Source organism: Peromyscus californicus, unplaced genomic scaffold (genome assembly GCF_007827085.1).
Source record: "Peromyscus californicus insignis strain IS unplaced genomic scaffold, ASM782708v3 Scaffold_3__1_contigs__length_106647218, whole genome shotgun sequence".
NCBI classification, from domain to species: domain Eukaryota; kingdom Metazoa; phylum Chordata; class Mammalia; order Rodentia; family Cricetidae; genus Peromyscus; species Peromyscus californicus.
In genome coordinates, this window is record NW_026294551.1 from 95,904,795 (window position 1) to 95,928,640 (window position 23,846).

At 47.2% G+C, this 23,846-nt stretch overlaps 1 protein-coding gene and 1 long non-coding RNA gene across 3 annotated transcripts in view; one reads left to right on the forward strand and one right to left on the reverse strand.

Annotated features, from left to right (window-relative positions):
• Window positions 1–1,932: 1,932 nt before the first annotated feature.
• Window positions 1,933–23,846, forward strand: part of LOC128123189 (uncharacterized) — a 71,056-nt gene continuing 49,142 nt past the window's right edge. The window contains exons 1-2 of the long non-coding RNA XR_008222593.1: window positions 1,933–4,739; window positions 17,929–17,984. This is a non-coding gene — a long non-coding RNA (uncharacterized LOC128123189). The remainder of the gene's footprint in view (window positions 4,740–17,928; window positions 17,985–23,846) is intronic.
• Srl (sarcalumenin) lies at window positions 5,228–23,361 on the reverse strand. Of its 2 annotated transcripts, XM_052759276.1 has the most exons (5): window positions 23,009–23,361; window positions 21,537–21,632; window positions 16,992–17,108; window positions 15,652–15,885; window positions 5,228–11,987 (listed from the first exon to the last, which is right to left on the reverse strand). In XM_052759276.1, the coding sequence occupies exons 1-5, from the start codon at window positions 23,076–23,078 to the stop codon at window positions 11,176–11,178; spliced, it is 1,329 nt and encodes a 442-aa protein (XP_052615236.1). In that variant the 5' UTR covers window positions 23,079–23,361; the 3' UTR covers window positions 5,228–11,175. The 2 variants fall into 2 exon arrangements, with proteins under 2 accessions (XP_052615236.1, XP_052615235.1); XM_052759275.1 differs by lacking the exon at window positions 23,009–23,361 and having other exon boundaries at window positions 21,537–22,577.

Consider the following 23,846-nt stretch of genomic DNA (forward strand, 5'->3'; position numbering starts at 1 on the left):
GTAGGGTGTGTGTATGTGTGTGTGTGTGTGTGTGTGTGTGTGTGTGTGTGTGTGTGTGTGTATGTATGTGCGTGTATGTGTGTATATGTATGTGTGTATGTATGTGTGTGTATATATATGTGTATGTATGTGTGTGTGTGTGGAAAGAGAGAGGGGAGGAGGGAGGGTAGGAGGAGAGAGGAGGAGCAGAAAGGGGGGGGCGAAGGGAGGGGGAGGTAGTTGTGGTAATGATCACAGGAGGAGTTAAAGTGAGGAAAGGGGAGGGATAGAAATGATGTAAATACAATGTACTCGTCAATGAAATTCTCAAAATCATAAAAAATTAAATTACGATGTCTGAAATTTACATTTTAAAGAATGTTCCCCTAGGCAGGAGTTGGTAGTCCAGATGGCTCTCGTTGAGCAGCTCAGAACTCCTAATTCTGGATCTGAAGGATCCGATACCCTCTTCTGGCCTCTCCAGGCACCCATGCACACACACTCACTCACATATGTACAAACAGACACACATGTAAACAAATTTCCTTAATATAAATAAATAACTTTTTAAGTTCTCTAGGTGAAGTCCCTTCTTTCTACATAATGGACTGCTATGGAGTTGAATAAATACTGGATAGGGAGCATCTAGCAGGGTGCCAGGCATGTAGTCCACAAACCCTGTTACTTCCTTTGATGAGGACCACAGAAGAAAGGTTCCTGAGCCTTCTAGGTAAGAAGAGGTCAAAAAAGATTCTGAAGAGGAAGCACGGAAGGAGCCCAAGGATTTTAGGCTTTTGTCCCTATAACACACATGTTAGGGGTGCTGGTGAAACTCCCCACCAAACTGGCTGTTGCTTATCCCCGAAGAACTCCGTGTTCCTCCAGCAGCACCAGCAATGCAATTAACAAACTGAGCCTGTGGGTGGAACACCGAGTAGGAGTTGAGCAGAGAGGAAGGCAGCACCCTGGGCTCCTGCCCAGATCCTGGGGAACTCAGGAATCAGGAGGTGGGTAAGGATGGCTCCAGGCAGAGACATTTTTAATTCCATTTTAAAGCTCTCTTACATAGGAAAGCCAAACAGAAATCCAAGATATTCCTTCAGATTTCCACACTTGCTCTTTTAATCTAAAGAAGGTGGCCTGTTGAGACCAGCAGGGGAGACAGCAATCCACGGGAACTTCGTGCTGATGGCCTGTCCTTGTAGCTGTCCTAGAACAGTCCCACAAGTCGACAAAAAGCACAGCAAGAGCTCCTCGGTGATCGCTGCCACTTAAGATACCTGCTTGCTTCTTGCTCGCTCTTTTGTTCTACATTCACAGGGAACCCACCATGAGAATGCAAAATTCTAGAAAGGCAGACAGATGTCAGCTTAATTATTCAGGTAGATCTCCATCCCATAGGTTATTTCAGTGGTCAGGTTTGTTTTTTAATCGGTCAAATAGAGAAAATCCAGTTTATGGGAAAATACAATGGACATGCTTGACATTACATGCTAAAGAAATGTATACACACGAATGCAACCTTTTTATTAGATCAAATGTTATGCTAGGTGTCTTTGATTGCCCCCTCAGGGTATCTGCCTCCTTTTCCACCCTGTTCTGTACTCTAGAAATGTTCTGTTTGAACTACATCAAGACTCTCTTACTCAACCTCTGATTCTATCTGGTTCATGGGCAGCCTTGACAGACAAGGAGGGAGTGAGGACTGTTTTTATTCATCGAATTCCTTTCCTTATCCCTTGACTCAAAAGTCCCAGCTCTACTAAGATGCAATTCTACACAGCTTCTCTATCTCTGGAAGAACGGGTGGTTCAGATCCCATTATTACTAACCCCAGAATACTCCACTACTGCAGTTCATTCCCTATACCTTTCCTCAAATTACCCAATTCAAACGTGCCTCCCCTCCTCATCCCCCCCCCCCCCCCCACACACACACACAGGATCTCTTGTAGCCATGTATCCCAGGCTGGCCTTGAATTCAATCTGTAGCCAAAAAGAACTTTCAACTCTGATCCTCCTGCCTCTCTACTTCCAGAGTTCTGAATCAAACCGAAGGAGTCTTGAATGCCACAGGAACACTCTCCCAAATGAGCTCTGTCCCCAGCCTGCCATCTGTTTCCTGCTGGACCTAATAAGGCGTAGCCACTAGCTTGCTCTATGACCCTGGGGCAGTTTCTTGTTTCCGGGCCTACAGAATGAGTTGGACTACACAGCTTCATGTGCCACAATTCCCTGCCCCTGCTGGGTAGTCTGCTCATTTAAGGCCAGGAAAGAAATGTGCACAGCGGGGTCCAGTTCACTAATGAAGAGGGTAGGATGGGCAGCTTCCTCCCTTCCCTGCAGTGTGTCTTCCCTTAGCCCCTTCCTAAGGGCTTTCCTCTTCTCAGGCTTTAAGATACCAGATACCAGCCAGGCAGTGGAGGCCCGCACCTTAATCCCTGCGCTCAGGAGGCAGAGGCAGGCAGATCTCCGTGAGTTCGAGGCCAACCAGTTCCAGGACAGCCAGGGCTACACAGAGAAAAAGTGTATCCGTTCCTTTCTGACCACAAAGGCCCTGCCCCGGGTTTTAACATAACCAAGGAAGCAAAGTACGGAGTCAGCGTTCTCCACCGACCTGCACAGAGAAGCTACACTTGTTTCTGTGCTGGGAAATGCTGGGGAAATCTCTGCCTTCTGAATGACCGTAACCTGAACGCTGCTGAAAGATACAAAGTGCTCTGAGTTCAGATCTCTCACTGGACTTGTTCCAAGAAGACTCTAATAATTTTATATTCTGATGGGGAGGTTTACAGAGGGTGCTGGGAGTAGAATCCTGGGCCTCGCGTGTAAATCAAGTGCTCTCTGCCTATTCCAAGGCGTCTTTGTTTCTCTTTTGTTTACCTATTTATTTATTTTTGAAACAGGCTCTCTATGTAGTCCGGCCGTCTTGGAATTCACTATGCAGATAGGCTGGCCTCAAACTCAGAGATCTGCCCGATTCTGCCTTCTCTTTCTTTAGTGCTGTGACTAAAATGCTACCACAGCCAGCGCTGGTTTCTTGAGGAAACTACTACAGAATCTCTTAAGTCCTTTCAGCTCCTAAAATTAGTGATTGGGGTGAAGGAGCACAAATAATTCCATTCCCACCACAACATTCGCCCTGGCAGCCTATAGCTGCCGCCTTCATCAGTCTCACCCAGGGTAGCGTCCCCTCACCCTGAAGTGGGGGAAAACCCTGGGACAGCTCCTAAAATCTTCACTTCCTGTTTTACCGGAGGGGCTGGCCCTGGAGAAAATATCCCTCTAAGAAACAGCAAGCCCAAAACCCTCGGCAAGTACAAGGCCCCTGTGGGTCCTGACGCAGAACTTTCCAGATCCTCTCAGGGCTTCGAAGTCGTCAGTACAGCAGCCTCAGAAGGCAGAGACTCGGCAGCACCAGCCTTCAGGACACACAGTCTCGTCCCCTGGGTGACTCGGCCGGCTCTTCCGCCTCACGGGCAGGTCGGTGAGGTGATGGCGTGCAGCTACCTCGCGCCCCACTAGATCTCGGACACGAGAAAAAGCTCGGACACGAGGCGCTGAAGGGACCTGGAGCCTCCACGTCCTCTTCGCCCGGGCGCCCAGTCCCCGCCCACGCGAGACCAGGCGCAGCTCCTCCAGGAAGCGCCGCTCCGGCTTCCGCGTCTGCGCATGCGCCTGTGCCAGCCCAAGAAGCGCCGAGAGAAGGCCGCTAGGGGGCAGGGCGGAGCCCTGCGGTCGCGCGCGTGCGCAGCAAGCTCGTGGCTGGCTGCCTGTTTGCGGGCCCCTTGCAGCCGGTGCTGTGGTGTGTGCCTGTCGGCCCCGGGCCGGGCCGAGTGACTGCTGGGTAGGTGGTGACCCCCACCTCAGGAAGACCTGTTTGTGTGGAAGAAGCCTAGGGTGAGAGACTGGCCAAGTTCAGTCCGGAGCCCCACTTCCCCGCCTTCAGGACCCTGGTTCAGAACTGGCCTCGCTTTCCTCGTAAGATCAGGAGCACGCTGGGGAAGAAGGCCAGGGCCAGGTACAGCCAGTGACCCGGCAGTCTTAGGAAGAGGAACCAGATTTGGCCACATCGAGGATTCCAGCTGCATCCCGTGCCTTCCAGAAGTGCATCGTCTCCCTGCCCTGTCCACCCGTGGGATAGGGAGGTGGAGGACCAACAGCAGTCCTGTGTCCTTACAGGGCCGCAGGAGCATCAACACATCGTATCCGTGCCTTCGCAAACACTGCCACCTGTTAACTGGCTGCCCGAGATGGAATATCCCAAAATGTCACAAGGAACCAGAGAAGGGACATGGATTAGGACTCCCTAGTGCCCTGTGGGTCGAGGTCTAATCGGGACTGCCGCACAGGGCCAGGCTGGCGGACGGAGTTTCTCCTCCACATCCCCAGCTCTTAGGAGTGGGAAGATAAGAGACCCCCCAACATATCCCACCCAACAGATCCATGGGCTGCCCACTGGATCTTCCATTTCTGGGTGCTGTTCTCTGCCCAGCAGTTTGAAGTAGCCTAGACTCCCTGGACTTTCACATTTAAAGCCCAGGTTCCTCACTTTGATTGGTCTGCCTTTCATTGTCACTGCCACACAAGGATTCACCTTCCTGTGTGTGTAAACCCTCCTCTTCCCCAGGATCCCTCTTCCTCCTCGCTGACCTACCAATCCTGTCCAGCCATCTCCCTCCCCAAGCTTGATCACCTTTTCTGGTGTTCTGGCTGGCTCTGAAGAGTCCTGATTTGATGAAAATACCCTTTTCAACAAAGGTAATATACTACTGTTCAAACAAATTTAACAGTTTCAATTCATTGGTTCTTTACAAATGAGAAAAGGGGGAAATATTTGAAGACGGAGACAGGAAAATCACTTTGATCCAGGCAGCCCAGACCAGCCTGGTAAGATAGCAAGTCCTCATCTTGAAACAAATAGGTAAGAAAATCTTGGGTTAGACTTTGTGTCCTGATACTGTGATTTGAAAAATGTCGCCCTATTCCTGGGGACTTCCCTAATCACTGCCTCTCCTGTGCCTTGGGTCTCCCAGTAACTAGCCACTTCCCCAGGACAGAAATTATACCTTATAAATCTGAAAAACTTCCAAATCTTTTGAAATAATGCTGAGAAAATCACTAGCACTAGAATATATGGAAATATAACAAATATTTTCATACTCTTCACAAAATAATCTTTTGTTTGTTTTTGAGAGTCTCAAACTATGACTTCCTGTGTGCTGGGCGTATAGGCACAAGCCACCACATGCAGCTCAAAGTCACCTTTATTAGTCATTGAGAAGTATATACTGTATACCATGACTTTAGGCTCCAGGCCAGCACAAACCGGTTGTTGATAAGGCTATAATAGAGTTGGACCTGGTGGCACACACCTAGAATCCCACCACTTGGGAAGCTGAGGCAGGAAGACCATGAGTTTGAAGACAGACCAGGCTACGTAGCAAGTTCAAGGTCAGCCTGAGCCAAATAGTGAGATTCTGTCTCAAAAAGATCTTTCTTTCTTTCTCTTTTATTTTTTTATTTGTTTGTTTCTTTATTTACTTATTTTGTGTGTGTGTGTTTTGTTTTTCGAGACATGGTTTCTTTTGTGTAACAGCTCTAGCTGTCCTGGCCTTGAACGCACAGTGATCCACCTGCTTCTCTGCCTCCCTAGTGCTGGGACTAAAGGCATGTGTCACCACACACAGCCATCTTTTCCTAATGTGTGTGTTTCTTGTGATTTTTTTTTCTGTTTGTTTCTTTTCTCCTATTCTGGTTTATTTGTTTTTACTTTATCTTATTATTTTTTAGATGCTTGTCTGTTTTCTAATGAGAGAGAGAAAAAAATGGTATGTATTTGGGTGGGTGGGGAAGATCTGGGAAGAGTTGGAGAGGGGAACTGTAATCAGAATATATTGTATAAAAAATCTATTTTCAACAATAATTTTAAAAAAGAAGTGAAGACTGTAGTAGGGATGCATGCTGGCTCAGCCAGGAGAGACACGTGTGTGCTGGCCTGACAGCCTGAGTTCAGTCCCTGGAGCCCACGTGGCTGAGGACGAGAACAGACTCTCAAAAACTGTCCACATGCATACATGAGCATGCATACACACGCAAGCATACACACACATGTATATGTACATACACACACACACACACACACCAAATAAATAAATAAACAAATTTTAAAATAAAAAGATTCAAAGTAGTGAATGAGCACTCAAAAACTCAAGCAAATCTTCTCCAGGTTGTAAAGAAGGCTTAGGGTCAGAAAATCAGTGTTGCCTAATGTGGCCCTGAGCAAATAACCTAGCATGAGCCATGCAGGGAGCTGGGTGTTGAGCAGCATCCCAGCCCTCCCAGGTACACATGCCTTCATCCTGGCCACTTTGGCTATCAGTCTCATTGGTAAAAAATGCCTAACAATAGTAGTAATGACTGAAATTTACTAAGTACTATCTGTGAGTTGTGTCCTGTGTCAAGTCAAACACATTGCACGTACCAAGCCATTTACTCCCTACCATTTCCCCATAAGGGAGGAACAGTCACTGTCTCCATTTTATGAGTGAGGAAACTGAAACACCCTTTAGTCATTTGCCCAAGACCACCTTGTAGCAAGCCCAGGATCAATCCCAGGCAGTGTGACTACAGTCTGTGTGCTGAGCTCTGCTAGCCAGCAACCTCCCTGCAGGGTTGTGAGGATTCAATTAAACAGTGCACATAAAGCCGGCATCGCACCAGACACAGACGGCATGATTAGCCCATCTTCGTTAGCCATAAGGGTGCTTTGCCTGCAGGCCTGAAGCCCAGTTCCTGGCACAAAATACTCTAGAAACGCCCTTTTCCTAGTGGTCAGTCCCCACTTTGGGTCCTCTACACATTGTAGGTAAACAGCCTACATCCCAGAGTGCAAGCAGGTGTAGGAAAAGTCCCTTTATGCTTGAGAGTTTATCCTTAGGACAAGAGGTGGGCACAACCTGCTGAACACACCTTTCCTGTGTACAGTTCCAGGTCACTAGGCAGTTTGTTTTTCTGTTGCCTCCTCCTTATTGCCTTTGTGATCTTCTAGAGAACACTTTCTTTGTGTTAGAAAAAGCCCAAGCTTTATGTCACCAAGGAGGAATTGGCATTAAGTACTGCCAGTTATCTGTGAGGTTTCTAAGGCTGAGACACACCAGCAAAGCCAGGGGTTCCTTGAATGCCTCTTCTTGGGTCTCCATCCTGGGTGGGCCATCCAGAATCTCACACACACACACACACACACACACACACACAGTCACCTTCTCCTCCAGCATCTACTTATTCATTCCAGTAGCATACAAGTAAAGGGTTACTGTGTATCTGACACTATACTAGACACTTAGGCATCTTTGGGCCACAAAAGCACACATCTTCACCTGTTCTCCACTCCCTCAGACTTCACTTGAATGTTTTTCCATGTCCCTTATATATGTAACCATATGTAGAGGACACCTACATATGTCCTTACACATATTCTTTGCACTCACATCCCTCACATTTCCTATGTTTTGAGTGGTTCTGCCTTCTCTGTTTTCTGTTTCTTTCCCAATTCCAATAATGGCAGCACTGAGCTGTGGAACAGCATGAATCTGAGGCTTGTATTTCTCTTTGAAGAAGACCTTGCTGCTTGCCTTCCCTCTTCCAGGGCAAAGCTCTGTATTTCTGGCCTAGACCCAGGCTGCAGCAGGTGAGCATGTCAGGGTCCTCAGGGTGCAGCAGGTGAGCAGGTAGGGGTGCTCAGGCTGCAGCAGGCGAGCAGGTAGGGGTGCTCAGGCTGCAGCAGGTAAGCAGGTAGGGGTCCTCAGGCTGCAGCAGGCGAGCATGTCAGGGTCCTCAGGCTGCAGCAGGTGAGCATGTCAGGGTCCTCAGGCTGCAGCAGGTAAGCAGGTAGAGTTGCTCAGGCTGCAGCAGGTGAGCATGTCAGGGTGCTCAGGCTGCAGCAGGTAAGCAGGTAGGGGTCCTCAGGCTGCGGCAGGTGAGCAGGTCAGGGTGCTCACTTATTCAAAGATTCCCTAGATCAGGTGAGTGTGGGAGAACATGGCCCACTTGTCTGGCCCTAAGCTCAGCCCCTCCTGAGCCAGAGAACCCAGAAACATTGGCCTTGGCCACTGACTGGACCCTTCCTGGCATAACTGTATGGGTGTGGCCTACATCTGTGTGTCCTGCTCTCCCTTTTAGGTTCTTTCCAACCTTCCACGTCTTTCCCTTTCAAATTAGCTCTTAAACCATGATAAGACACCTCTTGGGAGGATTCCAGAGCAGAAAGCTTCCAAATTAAAGGATCCCTACTCTGATCAGGACACCAAAAACAATGAAATGTGGTGGGATGAGTACTGGCTCAAGGAGTCGGGACATGTTCAAAACACACATGTCCACACCTGTAGAGGGATGGCCAGTTTCTGGATTAGCTAGAGGAAGGTGGCCATCTTACCATTCTGGCAGACCCTACCTCATCACAGCCATGGAGACCATGAGGTAAGGTAGAGGAAATGAGCCTGTGGGTGTCACTGTCTGAGCTGCTCTGTGAAGGACCTGGGAACGGAAACGTCAAGTGATCCCTGTTCAAAAGGGACACTGCCCTGGGTGTCGGAAGTAATGAACTAAGGCGCTTCAGAGGAAGAAGCCCTTTGGGTTTCCCGCCATACGCAGTGGGCCTTGGCTTCTCCTCTGCCAGCTGAGGACTGAATTCTCCTCCACACCCAGGAGGCTAGGTGCTGGAAGGAGCCCCCAAAAGGGGGGCCAGCGGACATGAGAAAACAAGGCGAATGCTTTAAACTTGAACGTGAGTACACTGTACTAGATAAATGGAAGCCAAGAGACTGACCTGGCTGGAGACAAGAAGGACAAGGTGTTGAAGAGAGATTGGAACTTTATTGAGACGTTCTCCCTGACGAAACCAGAGTGGAAAGAACACTGGAAAGGTTGGCCACTGTTCAGGCACCTACATGGATTCCACTCGGGAAATCCCTGGATCTCAGGCTTCTCCTGGGATGAAACTCCCTCCTCCTAGAGTCAGAACCCTACTCAGAACCCATCTCTGCAGAACTGTTCAAAGAACGGGTGCTAAACTCTGTGCTGGCCCATCAGCAGCCCGTGGGCAGGAGAGGAAAGTGAATTAGGGGGTGAGAAGGGGAACAGGATGGAGACAAAGGAGAAAAGGATGGAGGAAAATCCAAATGGAAGGTAATGCCGATAAGGTGCCCTCCCCCAAATACAAATATGAATTTGCTTGCCTTATTTCACCTGCTTCCCCAGGCATGCAGGCACTGACAGCTAGGACAGGGTCCGTACGGTCCGCTTGGCTCCCCGTCTCTCTGACTGCACTGAGAAAAACCAGATTTGCTACACAAAGCCCTCAGGCGTGAGGAGCATGAAAGAGAAAGGTGGAAGGACAGTCTCTCCAGAGAGCAAGTGATGGAGAGATGCGGAGTTTGAGGGTTGGGTGTGTATTTTAATGAGAAAAAATCCAAGACAGACTGCAGCTCATCTACCTGAGTAGACGACCCTATGAAAGGAACTCACTCCTTGGAAACAGTGTCTTGGCAGCTTTGGAGCATTTGACTTGTGGGAGGTCCTGGGCCCTACATAGAGCCAAAGCAGCAGCTTCCCTTATAGCCAAACAGCTAAGTATCAGAGAGACATGAACTCCTAAACTGAAGTTCCTTATATAGCCCCCACTGATGACCAATCTGCTTATACTCCCTACATGATCCTCAGAAGGAACGACTCGGGCTCAGCCTTCCTTCCTTCCCCACTTTGCTTCTGCTCCAGATGACTCACAGGTACTGGTGGATCCCAACTCATGCCTTACAATCAAGGTCCTCAGGACAACTTGCTCCCAAAGAAAAGCAGTTGGCTGTGCTCAAAGGGCCCTCAAGACAGCCTGACCTTCACCTTGCCTGCTCTTCATCCTCCCAGGGCTTCTGGCTCCCATGTGCTCCAAGGTGGCAGTGTATGTCTGCCATGCAAGACTCTGAGGAGTCCTTTCTCTGTGCCCTCAAGTCTGTCATTGCCCTAGCTCTCTCTTACAGTGGGCACACAAATGCACACTCACTGGTGTGTGAAGGTCCTGGCTGTCCTGACTGCATTCAGTGGATATCTGCAGAAGTTCAGATGGAACCGGAACCTCAGACCTTGTGTGCCACCAATGCCAAGGGCTGGGGCTGGTTCTGAGTCTAGGGAATTTCTCTCAGATGGAAGTATTGGTGCATCAGGGAATGGAGAAGAAGGAGAAGGAGAAGCCACAGTCCTGGGAACCAAGAGAGACATGTCATCTGTCAAGGGTTCCCACAAAGAAGTTGTAGAAACAGTTTCCCCTGAAACTTGGGAGAAGTGGCTTCCAAAGAAGCCTCCAAGGACCAGGAACAAGGTCCCCATTGTCCTTTCTGAAACCAACACCTTTGTGATCTGAGTTTTCCAAGACATGCAACAGACAAAGACACACTGCAAACCAATTAACCCCTGAGCCCTTCCAGTGCTTTCATGTAAGCCATTTTCAGGAGGAAAAGTACTTCTGGAGTACATCACCCACTCACCCTCCTTTTAGGGCCAACTAAGTGTCTGAGCTCTCCAACTGAGACATCAATGAAATGATACTTGGGGTAGCAGATCAGCATCCTAATCAAAAAACTCTTGTTTTAGTGTTCTGGATGCCCTACCGGTTGGGAAGATGGAGAAGATTCCAAGGTTGGGCTCAGAATTCATGAAGATCAGACTCAAGAGACTGTCCACTGCTGAAAGCCAACCCAAGCGTAGGAGGGAGCCAAAGAGGCAGAGGGAACGGACAGAAGATTTGTGTGAAAGGAGTTGACACTCACTGACCTGAAAACCCTCTAGTACTTGGGAATTCGACTGAGGTTGGCTTATTTGACCCTCATTATCTGAGTAGTCATTAGAAGTTAGCTGCTCTCTGTCCCTCCAAGACGAGACCCAGGAAAAACAAGGGAAGCCTGGCTTGCCCGTGTTGGGCCTTGTAACGAAGCAATAAGACAAGCACACTATAATTCACAGTTTCCACTCTCCTCCCTAGAACCCTTGTTCCTTCCCTGATTCATCGGCCTCAATGAACTCCCCAATCTCCAATGCAGACTGATTGTCACCAGTATGGCTCAAAGGGTTAATAAACCAGGACTTCTCAGACAGTTAGGACGTAAGCTCATTCGCCAGTGGGGACCCGAGAATGGCTACACACAAACTAGTGCTTCTTGTAGCGATTCTTTGGGGTCTCACCACAGCCTGTTTTGTCACAGTTAGGAGCACCTGGATTCTTCCCAAGCCCAAGGCTCCCCAGAAGACTGGGGAGCTCCTGGGTGATGGCCCGTTCAATCTTCTCCAGGAAGCAACCCCCCATGTAAGAGCACTGTTGAGAGAGGAGTTTGAAGTTGGAAATGGGGTTGATGCCAAAGAAGTCCTTGTAGGCCTCACGGTTGGGAAGGTCAAACTTGCTGACATTGGTCTTTGCCAGGATGGTCTTGAAAATGTAGAATTTATCAGGATCTTCCACAATGTCCTTAAAAACCAGTTCCCCATCGCTGAAGAAGGTCATTTTGTCCTTGTAAGTCTGCAGATAGCGGTCAACTAAGAGAGCGTGGATTCGGACACGGATGGCATGCTGGCGGATAAAAGCGATCTTGTTCTCTAACCTGTTCTCAATCACCTGGTTCAGGTCTTCCAGGAGAGAGATCTCTTCTTTGAGGAACAGTTCCCGGTGGGTGTCAGGCTTATAGTCCTGTGGCCAGAAGGAGCTGACATAAACCCGTGGAGGCTCTGTGACATTGATAAGAGGGGCCAAGCTCCAGAAGAGAGCTCCGTATACCCGCATGAGCATTTGTGTGGCCAAGTTGTCAGCCTTGTTCAGAATGATCCTTATCTGAGACTCCCGTCCCTTCAGCTGGCGGAAGAGTGTCTCCAGCTCCAGACCCACATCCAACTTGGTGGGATCAAAAACAACAAAGATGAGGTCGGCTCTGTCGATGAACCATTGGCACACGTCGTTGAAGGGGTAGCCTTGGGGAGACAGGAATGAGAAGTCAGGCTGAGTGGGACACACACAAAGCCCTTTGCACCTCCCTCCAGTACCAGACCCTTACGTGGGCGGAACAAAGTTAGCACTGGCAGTTTCCTGGATTTCTAGAGACCAGTGAGCATTATCTCTTGCTTTTTGTCAACCTTTAATCAAGAACAGCCTGACTCATGCTTTAATATACAGTGGCTTCTGAGTCCCTAGTGAAGTGAAGTATTGTCCAAAGTGGAGCTTTTTGTGCAGTGTGTGGTAGTGCAATCCTAAAATTCCAGCACTCAGGGAAGCAGAAGCAGGAGGATCTTCAGTTCAAGGCTAGGCTGAGCCACATAATGAGACCCTGTTTCAAAAACAAAAACAGCAACAAAAAAGAAAAAAATCAGGACTAGAGAGATGTCTCATTGGTTAAGATCACTGGCAACCCTTTCAAAGGAGCCAGGTTCTGTCCCCAGCACCCACATGCCACTCACCACTATCTGTAACTTGAGTCTCAGAGGAGTCAACTCCCTCTTCTGGCCTTCATGGGCACCAGGCATGTATGTGGTGCAGACATACATGCAGGCAAAACAACCATACACATAAAAATAATTATTTTATTTTATTTTTGGTTATGGTTTTTTGAGACAGGGTTTCTCTGTGTACCCTGGCTGTCCTGGAACTCATGTTGTAGACCAGGCTGGCCTTGAACTCCTGCTGCTTCTGCTTCCTGAGTGCTGGAATTAAAGGTATGTGCCACCATTGCCCAGCTAAGAAATAATAAAAAATTTTAAAGGGAAAAAGCGAGTGATTTTCCAAATGTCTAAAAAGACCTAGGACAATGGCAAAGATGTTGAAAGAAGAGTATCAGGGAGTCAGAAGGAAAAGGGATGTATGATTTAAAGAGAAAAATGTGGGTCAAGTGTTGAGTGTCTGTCAAGACCTGGGCTAGCTACAGACCAGCTGGATGGTCACTCATCTTAAATTCTTACTCATAAGCTATAAAATTATAAAAAGAACAGTAATACCAAAGCTAACTTCAAGATTACTGTGTTAGGCTGGGTGTGGTGGTACACACCTTTGGTCCCAGAACTCAGGAGGCAGAAGCAAGAGAATCTCTGTGAGTTCAAGACCAACCATAAAAGTTCCAGAACAGCCAGAGCTGTCTCAAAAACAACAAAAATAATAATACTGTTATAAGAGATGGAGATAGAAAGATCACTGTGTTTCAAACAGGCAAGCACCCAATTAACTCAGCAGCCATACAGGTGTTCATTATATATGAATTCTCACTTGCTCTTTCCTTGGTTTTTTTATTTACAAAACAAGATGACAAGGATGTGATGGCTGTTCATGGTTGTCAACTTGACTACATCTGGAATGAACTAAAACCCAAGTGCCTGGGTTCACCTGTGAGGGAATTTTCTTCTTTTTTTTTTTTCTTTTTTTTTTTCGAGACAGGGTTTCTCTGTGTAGCTTTGCGCCTTTCCTGGAACTTACTCTGTAGCCCAGGCTGGCCTCGAACTCACAGAGATCCATCTGCCTCTGCCTCCCGAGTGCTGGGATTAAAGGCATGCGCCACCACTGCCCGGCTGGGAATTTTCTTAATTAAATCATTTGAAGTGGGAAGACTCACTTTTAATCTGATCTTTTGAGGTGGGAAAAGCCACCTTTAATCTGGGCCATACCTTCTGCTGGCAGCCTGTATAAAGGACATGGAAGAAAGAAGCTTGCTCTCTTTGCCTGCTTGCCCTCCATCTCACTACCAAGTTCATTCCTTCACTGGCATTAGAGCCTACTTCTTCAGGATTCCAATGTATACTGAAGACCAGCTGACACATCCAGCCTTGTGGACTGAACAACTACTGGATTCTTGGACTTTCTGTTAGTAGATAGACAGCAGTTGCTTGTAATCCATTCTAATAAGTCCCCTTTATATCTAACTATAGCAATATAGAGTGATATTATACACATATCATATATACATATAGAGAGAGATGATAGATAGACAGACAGACAATAGATAGATGATAGATTCATTCTATAAGTTCTGTTCCTCCAAAGAACCATGACTAATAGTTTTGAAAACAATGATTTTTTTATAATGACCAACAAAATAATGTATAAAGCTATCTGATTCATAATAGAGGCATAATAAGATTATCATAACTCTAAATTATATTAGGGTCTAGTTAGGCTGTGGAACAATCTTGGTACACTGTGACTATGTAGTACTCTCATTGGTTAATGGAGAGCTGACTGGCCAATAGCTAGGCAAGAAAAGGTTAGGTAGGACTTGTAGACAAAAAGAGAGCACAGGGGTAGAAGGGAGCGAAGTCACCAGCCAGACACAGAGAGAAGCAAGATGAATATGCCATGCTGAAAAAAGATACCACCACATAGTAGAGAACAGATAAGAAATATAGGTTAATTTAAGTTATAAGAGCTAGTTAGTAACAAACCTAAGCTATTGGCTGAGCATTTATAATTAATAATAAGTCTCTGGGGAGCTGGCAGTCCTGACGAAAAACTCTGCCTACATAGTTATAACCCAAACACAAGTCATAACCATCAACTGAGATTTGCCATTTGATCACCCATTACTATGACTGCCCTGGTTAGTACAGATAGCCCTGTGCCATGGCAGTATTCAGTGCCCTATTATACAGCCTAATGCTTACAGTCCCAGAATAGCAATGCCCTCCATCTGAGGCAGGTAGGGGCTGGGAAGCCTAATAAAGGTTTAGGTTAAAGCAGGCCCAACAAAGCAGATGTTGGGAGTAAGAAGAGATGTAGACCAAGTTCAACAGAATAAGCCCATGCCCAAGACCTAGGTTAGCCAGAATTCAAGTATAATGCACCAGGATCCCATTAGTCCAGGCCCTCCCCTATTCAGGATAGACTGAGTACCCAAAGACAGCTAGTCCCCAGCTTGGACATCTCCAAGACCTTACAGAGAAGACCAGTACTTCTCCTAGGAAAATACTGGCCATCTCCAAACTCAGGCATCCCTTTAGGAGACAGAGAACACGACACTCCAGACCCCAAGTGGTACCACAGTAGCAGTGAGAAGGAGTGGGGGTAAAGAATGCATCTCCTTGGTCTTGAACATTAACCATATTGCTTCCTTGCTGGACTACCATCCTCTGTTGATCACAGTATCCTAAAACAGCTCTTGCTATTCAGAAATGGATTCATGTGTGTGTTGTATGCATGTAAAGGTGCGTGTACCCATAAGTGTGTATACATTGAGAGAAGGATGGCAGGGTCTTCCTTTACTACTTTCTGTTTTATTTCTTTAAGACAGGGTCTCTCATTCTGGCTAGGCTGGTTTGGCCACAGAGCTCCAGGATCCAGGGATCCACCTATGCCCACCCTACAACACTGGCATTATAGGCACAGATAACCATGCCTCGCTTTTTTGGTTTTTTGAGACAGTGTTTCTCTGTGTAACAGCACTGGCTGTCCTGGAACTCATTCTGTAGATGAGGCTGTCCTGGAACTCACAGAAATCCACCTGCCTCTGCCTTCCAAGTGCTGGGATTAAAGGTGTGTGCCACCGCCACCAGGCTTCATGCCTGGATTTTGACACGGGTGCTAAGGATTTGAAGTCAGGCCCTCCTGCTTGCAGAACAGGTACTCTTACTCTGAGCACATCCCCAGCCCCTGAATTACCTCTTTCCTGTTGTTTGCGATTCTCAATGATGCCTGGTGTGTCTACAAAAGTGACTCGTTCTAGAAGTTTGTGGGGAACCTCGATGCCAATCAGCTTCTCCAGAAAATTCTGGCCAAACTTTTCCAGTGGTGAGAAGGATCGGGCACTGTCAGCAGCCATGACGATGCCCTCAATGGTTTTCAGCTTGGGCCCATGCATAAGGACAGTGAACTCGGAAGTGGTGGGTTCAGCACCTGCATGCATGGGTGAGAGATGGAAAACAATAGCCACTGAGAAACAGACTTCTGGAAGGGATGGGAACAAGCAAGGCGTCTTGGGAAGGGCTTCCACAAGGACAGGACAGGTGTGCCAGGTTCCTGCCTTCTCACTTTTTAATTGTGTCAAAATACACAGAACATAACATTTACATTTTAATCTTTAAACCTATAGTTCAATAGCATTAATATATTCACATTATCATGCAAACAGTTATCCTCACTCTCCAGAACTTTATCATCTTCCCACACTGAAACTCTGTTTCCATTAAGTAGTAACTCCCCATCCCCTTCCCTGGCAACCTCTATGCTTTCTCTGCCTCTGAGTTTTTCCTGTTGCGGCCCCTCGTATGAGTGGAATCAGACAGTGTCTGTGCTTTTGTGCCTGGCTTGTTTTACTTAGCACATTTTCAAGGTTTATCCATATTGTGGCAAGGATGTATCCGATGTGTTCAGACAGCATGCATGTTTCATTCCCTTCTATCTATGCTTTTGTGTGTGTGTGTGTGTGTGTGTGTGTGTGAGTGTGTGTGTGTGAGTGTGTGTGTGTGTGTGTGTGTGTGTGTATGTGTGTGTGTGTTGCTGCCATGGCACAGGGGTGGAGGTCAGAAGACAGACAACCATGGGTATCCTCACCTTCTATTTTACCTCTTGTACACTGCTACATAGGCCAGGTTAGCTGGCCTCCAGGCTCTCAGGGGTTCTCTTATCTCCAATTCCAATCTCCCTATAAAAGTACTGCAATCACAGACACATGTGCTACTCACCTGGCTTTTATGTGGATTTTATGTGGGACCTGGCTTCAAATCGTCAGGCTTGCATAGCAAGCACTTTCCCACTGAGCCATCTCCTCGGTTCTGCAACATTCCTTCCTAAGGCTAACATTCCATTGTATGCACAGGCTACATTTTGATTATTCCTTTGTCCAGCAGTGGACACTTGAGTTGTTTCTGTTTTATGAATAATGCTGCTGTGGAGGTGGTTGAGCTGCTGGATCTTGCATGTAATTTTCATTAATATTATTGAGGGCATACAAGTGCTTTAATTATTCATCTGCTTTAACAATTTACACCCCCCGTTCTCACCTGTGTAAAGCTGGTAGCGAGTGTCTTCTAGCCCGAGGAGGTAGTTTATCATGGTGGATTTGCCGACGCTCCACGGTCCCAGGAACAGCACCATTGGCTTGGAAGTAATCTCCCCATCTGTAGACAACAGGAATTAGAAAGAGAAGTGCACTAACACCAGTTCTTACTGTAGGAGCAGCACTGCTCTCCAAAGCACTCTGGATTCCCCACATCATCCATGTGGATCAAACTGTGCGGCAGTCAGTGGCACTTTTCTTGCTTTATAAGAACATTCACTCAAAAGACAGCAGAAGTCAATGTTTTGACCTTTTCCAGATCCTTTGCACATCTGGAAATATTTCTATAATTTTGTGGATTATTCCATACTGGCTCAGTGCTCACGCTGGGTGCAGTCTCTTGTCTAGAAAGAATGGTTCATAAAAAAGACAGAGCTTCTGCACTGAGAAAGACTGAATTTTGCTACCCAGATCAATAACAAGAGAAGAAAGGACATGGGAGAGGCACAGACAGTGTTGAACCATCTGAACTCACTGGGGCTCCCCAAACCCCATCAAAAACACAGACTAGTCTCAGATAGTCTGCTCCAAAGTCCATGATAAGTCTTCAGGGTCTGAAACCAAACACTGAAAACTGGGAATCCTTAAATTCTTGGGCCCTGAGGCCAAGGCCCTCCCTGACGCCATGCTGGGTAGCACACCCTACCAAGGCTACCCAGGTAGGGGAAGTAGAATTCTCCAGTGTTTTCAAAAATAGGGATGGGGGCTTAGGAGGGTGCTCAGTGGCAGAGCATTGGCATAGTATGTGTGATGCCATGGGTTAACTCCCCAGTATTGCAAATACAAAATAAATACAGGCAAAGAAGAGGGTAGACAGAGATAGGATTTTTCTTCTTGTTGATTTCTCCTCTTCTCGGTTCTTTTCTGAACGATCTCCACAGAGCACCTACATTCTCCAGACTTTTGCCTTCCTGAGCCTGCAGATAGCCCTCCAAAGGTAGGCCTCCTTTTTAAACTTTTTGCATTTATTTTTCTATAATTTTGTATAACATCTTGACTCAAAAGTGTGAAGTACAAAAAGACCCACTCTGTCTAGGCCGTAACACCCTCTCTAATAGGTAACTAATTCTAGGGTTTTTTCTATTTTTTTTTTAATTTTGAGACAAGGTTATATTGCCCAGGATGCTCTCAAAGTCCTGGGCTCAAGAATCCGGTGGTTCTCCTGCCTCAGCCTCCAGAGTATCTGAGACTATATTTGTATGCCACTACACTGGGCGGCATTGCTAATTTCTGGCATTTTCCCAGCTACCTTGATGTGTATAATCAGTGTTGTAGATATCCCAGCGCATCGTTTCTGTACAGTGTACAGTATGATTCCCCTTCTGCACCTGGCTTTTGGATGCCCGGCTTTTGTTTCTCTGGGGTAAATAAAGTCCTAGAAGATGGTGTCTTGTGCGTGGTGAGCACATATTCATGGCCTGGCCCCTTCCCTCCTGCCTGTAAATATACATAAGAGGCCCTTCGGCCTGGGGACAGGACGGATTATCGGGTCAAGAGGGGTATGCCCAGTTACAGAGATTTTACAGAAGGCCAGTCCGTGCTGGTTATGTGAGTTCTGAGACAGGGTTTCCGGGTGCTGCTGTACCAACTCTGCACAGCAGGGGGCATCGTGGGCATACCTGGGAGGCCAGTAATAAGCTTGAAGGGTAGGGGTCATGCAGGAAGCTGGCAAGAGATTAGGACAGAGAAGCCAAGTCCAGAAAGGGAAGCCAGAAAAGAGCCAATTGGCCTTTGCTGAGAACCAACCAATTGGCCACTGAGGCTCTAAGTCTGGAGTTTCCCCAGGAGGGCCATCCCACTCTCAGTGTCAGAGTAGGAAGCGAAGGCAAATAGAGAGGACAAAAGAAAGCCATTGGGAGATTCTGTAACCTCATACCACGTCCTCTAAGAAGCAGAAGAGGACAACTGACTCTTAGGCTTGTAAGATAGGTAGGACTAACAGAACGGGGCATTCCCTGGGGACAGAAACAGAATCACCATCCTGATGGCAGCTTCGTGGCCAGGGCAACCAGCACTACCTGGGCATCAGGTTCCTTTCTGTAAAGTAGGAATATATATGCCCTCAGATACCACAGCTACTCAATAGGCATTAGAATAATATGGAAACTGCCAAGGAACACAGGGAGAGATTTGTGTTATCACTCACAATTAAAGCAAGGGCTGGTTATAGCTCAGTGGTAGAGCACTTGCCTAGGATGCTCAAGGCCCTGGGTTCCATCCCCAGGAACTGAACTGAAAAAAAGAAAAGTAACAATTATGGAAGCTTTCAGAGAGGAGTAAGAGCAGCTGGGGCCATAGCTCAGTGACAGGGCACCTTCTTAGCAGGCCTGAAGTCTGGGGTGTAGCCCCAGAACTACAAAATGAGGAACACTTTTAAAAATGGCAAACTGTGGTGGAAAAAGAATTCTCTGGTATGTTCTTGTACAGATGAGAGTATTTCAAGGTGATTTTACAACTGTGATCAAAATATTTAATTCTAGTGTTCCATGTTAATTTTTAAACATTTATTTGTGGGGCTGGGATGTTCCAGAGGATAAACTGTGGGACTTGGTTCTCTCCTTCCAGTATGTAGGTTATCAGGGCTGGCAAGCGGTGCTTTTACTCACTGAGATGTCTTGTCTGCCCCTCTACTGTACTGTTTTAAAAACAAGCGAGCAAACAAAACATGTCCTACAAATATCTGTACATAAAACATACAGTGACTATGCCAGTGTTTGGAATGTTTTAATCTCACTTTTTTCCAGGCTGCATCACACTCTGAAGTCCAGGCTGGCCTGAAATTCACTCTGTAGCCCAGGCTGGCTTTAAAGTGACCTCTTGCCTCAGCCTGCCAAGTGCTGAAACCATAGGCACAGCCACCATGCCCAGTTGTGGAGTATTAAATTTTTTAATTTATCTTATATGTATATATATGATGTTTGCATGTGTGTGGGTGTACACAGCATGGTGTGTGTATAGAGGTCAGAGGACAAATTGGCAGGGGTTGATTCTCTCCTTCTACCATGTGGAGCCCAGGAACTGAACTCAAGCCATCAGGCTTGGAGGCAAGTACCTTTATCTGCTGAGCTACCTCACTAACCCCATTTTGTGGGGGAGGAGTCTTTTTGAGCTCTGGCTCTCCTGCCCTCACTCCGTAGATCAGGCTGGCCTCAGACTCACAGAGATCCACCTGTCTCTGCCTCTGAGTGCTGGGATTAAAGGCGTGCACCACCACTCACAGCTACTAGCCCCATTTTATTTAAGACAGAAATGGAAAGCACCCATTGTCCCTCGGGAATTGGATGCTGGTTGTACAGAGCCAGGTGTGTTCATAGATGACAGGACCAAGAAGCCTCAATAAAGAATAATGGAGAGGTATGCATGCATGCACATACATGTATATGTATACACACACATATATACACATATGCACAGTTGGCATAATATGATTCCATATATGTAAGAAGAAAAAGACAATTCTATGCTCATAGATATAGAGGAGTTTCTGGAAGATCCTATTACTTCCTGTAGTTTTGAGCACTATAACAAGAAGCTGTGTGTGTGTGTGTGTGTGTGTGTGTGTGTGTGTGTGTGTGTGTGTGTGTGGTGTTTTGGAGATAGGGCTTGCCATGTACTAAGCCCAGAACTCACTGTGTAACCTAATCTGGCCTCAATGTTAAAATTCTCCTCCTGCTTCTGCCTCTTAAAATCTAGGATTATACAGTTACATGCCATCAAGCCTGGCTTTATTTTCCAGTTTATATTATTTTACATTATTTGAATACAATTGAAACAAAGTTGTCTTTTAAAAGAATCTAGGCCCTAATCTGGGTGCAGTAGCACATCTGTGTAAAGCCAGCTCTCAGGAAGCTAAGGCAGTAGGTTCTCAAGTTCAAAGCCATCCTGAGCTACATGGTGAGACCTTGTCTCAAAAATCAACAGCAGCAGCCACATATGGTGGCGCACACCTTTAGTCCCAGCACTCAGAGGGCAGAGGCAGGCAGTTCTCTGTGAGTTTGAGGCCAGCCTGGTCTACGGAGGGAGTTCCAGGACAGCCAAGGCTATATACAGAGAAATCCTGTCTTGAAAAACTACCACACAAACACACACAAATCATCATCATCATCATTATCATCATCCAGGCCCAAAGGAGGCCTTCCAGGAGGAACAGTAAGAAGGCTGGGAGAAAGATGGTCACATGGAGGCCTATGTGAATAGGGAGCCTGGAGACTCTTGAGCCCAGAGGGATCACACAGGCCTTACTGCCCTGGAAATCCAAATGCCTGCTGCTGAGACAAAATGCTTGGCAATGAAATCTCTGTCACACTCTTACAGTGCTGAGCACTCACTCCTCTAGGAAAGGCCGCTTCCCAGGCCTGAGCTCCTGTCTTCCACTCCTCAGGAAAGCTCAGCTCCTGGAGTCCTAGCCCACATTACACATGGGCCTTGTGAGCCTGTGTGGGTACCAGGGAGGTAGCGCAGAGCCCACTTCTGGGTCCTGATGCCATACCTGTAATCTCATGCTGTCGCAGCTCATTGTACTTGTAAGACTGCTCCAGGGGCTTGATGGATGTATGGTAGATCTTCCGCAGCCGCTGCAGTACCGCTGGGAGAGAGGAGCAAGGAGTGAGCATCAGGCAGGGCCAACCCCATGCTGCTTGCTCCTCACTCCAGAGCGATCTCATACCCCAAGAGAGTCTATCTCTGCCTGGTGAGGAGGAAAACCATTGGCAACCCAAGATCGTGACATGACTGTGTTTGGGAAGGAGCTGGTCCACATCCCACCCTCAGAAATCCTCAACCCAAAAGCATTTTCCTACCTAATCTGCAGAGCCTCCTGAGCTATTTAAGAAACAAAACAAAACAAAGAACTAATTCTTGGCCAGGCACCATGTCATACACTTTTAATCCTAGCATTCAAGAGGCGGAGTGGCTGGATTTCTGTGATTCCAGGAGCATCCTGGTCAACATAGCAAGTTCCAGGCAGCCAGGATACACAGTGGGACATTGTCTCAGTAATAGTAATAGACTAACTCTTGGGCAGGGATGTGCCTCAGCTGGTGAAGTGCTCACCTCCCATGCACAAGCACAGAACCCTGGGTTCAGTCCCTAGCACCATAACAACAACAACAAAACAAAAAACAGGTTTGGCGGCACATACCTATGATCTCTACTCAGGGGCGATAGCAGGAAGATCAGGAGTTCAAGGTTCTCCTCTGCCACATAGGGAGTACCAGGCCAACCTGAGCTACATGAGACACTGTCTCAAGAAAAATTAAATTGAACCCCAATACTCTCTTTCTTCCTCACCTCAATGTCATAAGAAAAGCTAGGTTGCTTTCAGCCTGGCTGAAAGCTCTGTCCTTGGGAGATGAGAATCTCATGTCTGTGCCTCTGTTTGTGCTGGCGAGGTCTACAGTGTAAGGAGGTTGGGTGCCCAGCAGGCCCATACACAGTGCTCCCTGGAGGATTCAGACGTGCCCATGTTCTGGGGGAGCAGAAACCCAGGGTGCAACTGAGAGCTGTGGGGGGGGTGTAGCACAAGAGGACAGTGTGGGGAGCAAGAAGCAGGCTAGTAATGCTCTGGTCCTTGTACTGCCATTTTCTGGCTGTATGCCAAGAGCAAATTGGTGTATTAATCTGTGCTTGGCTAGTTAATTAAGAAAGGATAACAAGCCCCCACTGAAATCCTTGGTTCATTATGGGGCAAAATAAAACATGAGAAATGAAAGCTTTGTAAACTAAAAGCCAAAGCAGATAAGATGGATTCTTATTAACCATCCTCCCTGCCCAAGGATGGTGGTGGGGTGGTGGGACGGTGGGTTGCATCTTACAGGTGATGGCTCTGGAACTCACCTCTGTTCTGACACTGGACCCTCTGCTTGGTTATCTTCCTCCTCCCCCTGCCTTGGCCTTGTTCACAGAGTTACCTCACACAGAGCTCTGGTGCCTGGATCCCAGCCCATCTCCTTCCCCAGTCACCTGTGTAATCATCAGCTGGCTTGTCCTCATTCAGCATCAGGGTTTTCTCAATATGGGAGCGGTCCCTCATGGGAGCCTCTTCACTCACATCCTCAGTCTCTTCTGGGAAGAGAAGCAGACAATGTAGGGTCAGAGCAAATCTAAGCCAGCAGAGCTCTAAGCTTCACAGAGATGGAGCAGGGCTGGGCCTCAAGTAGATGCAGAACCAATGAATTTGAAATGTAAATACAACTTTCAAGGGCTGGAGAGATGGCTCAGAGGTTAAGAGCACTGGCTGTTCTTGCAGAGGTCCTGAGTTCAATTCCCAACACCCACATGGTGGCTCACAACCATCTGTAATGAGATCTGACACCCTTTTTTGGCATGCACGCAGAACACTGTATACATAATAAATAAATCTTAAAAAAAAACCATAACTTTCAAGACCCATGATCTATGTGTGTATTCATGTATGTGTAAGTGTACAGGAGTGTGCATGAGCACATGTGTGTGGGAATGTGTGGAGGCCAGAGGTCAATCCCTGATGTCATTCTTCCAGATCTATCACCTTGTTTATTTGTTTATCTGTCTTATTTTTCATGAGGTCTGTCATTGGCACCTAGGGCTCCCCACCTAGGCTTGACAGGCCAGTGAGCCCCAAGGATCTGTGTGTCTCTGGTCACCAGTGTTGGAATTACAAGTGCACAACACCACACTTGGCTTTTTACATGGGACCTGGAGATCAAACTCAGACCCTCACAGTTGTGCAGTGAGCATTTCACTCTGACGGTTGGTTTTAATGTCAGCTTGCCACACATTAGTGTCACCTGTGTAGGGAGCTTCATTTGAAGAACTGTCC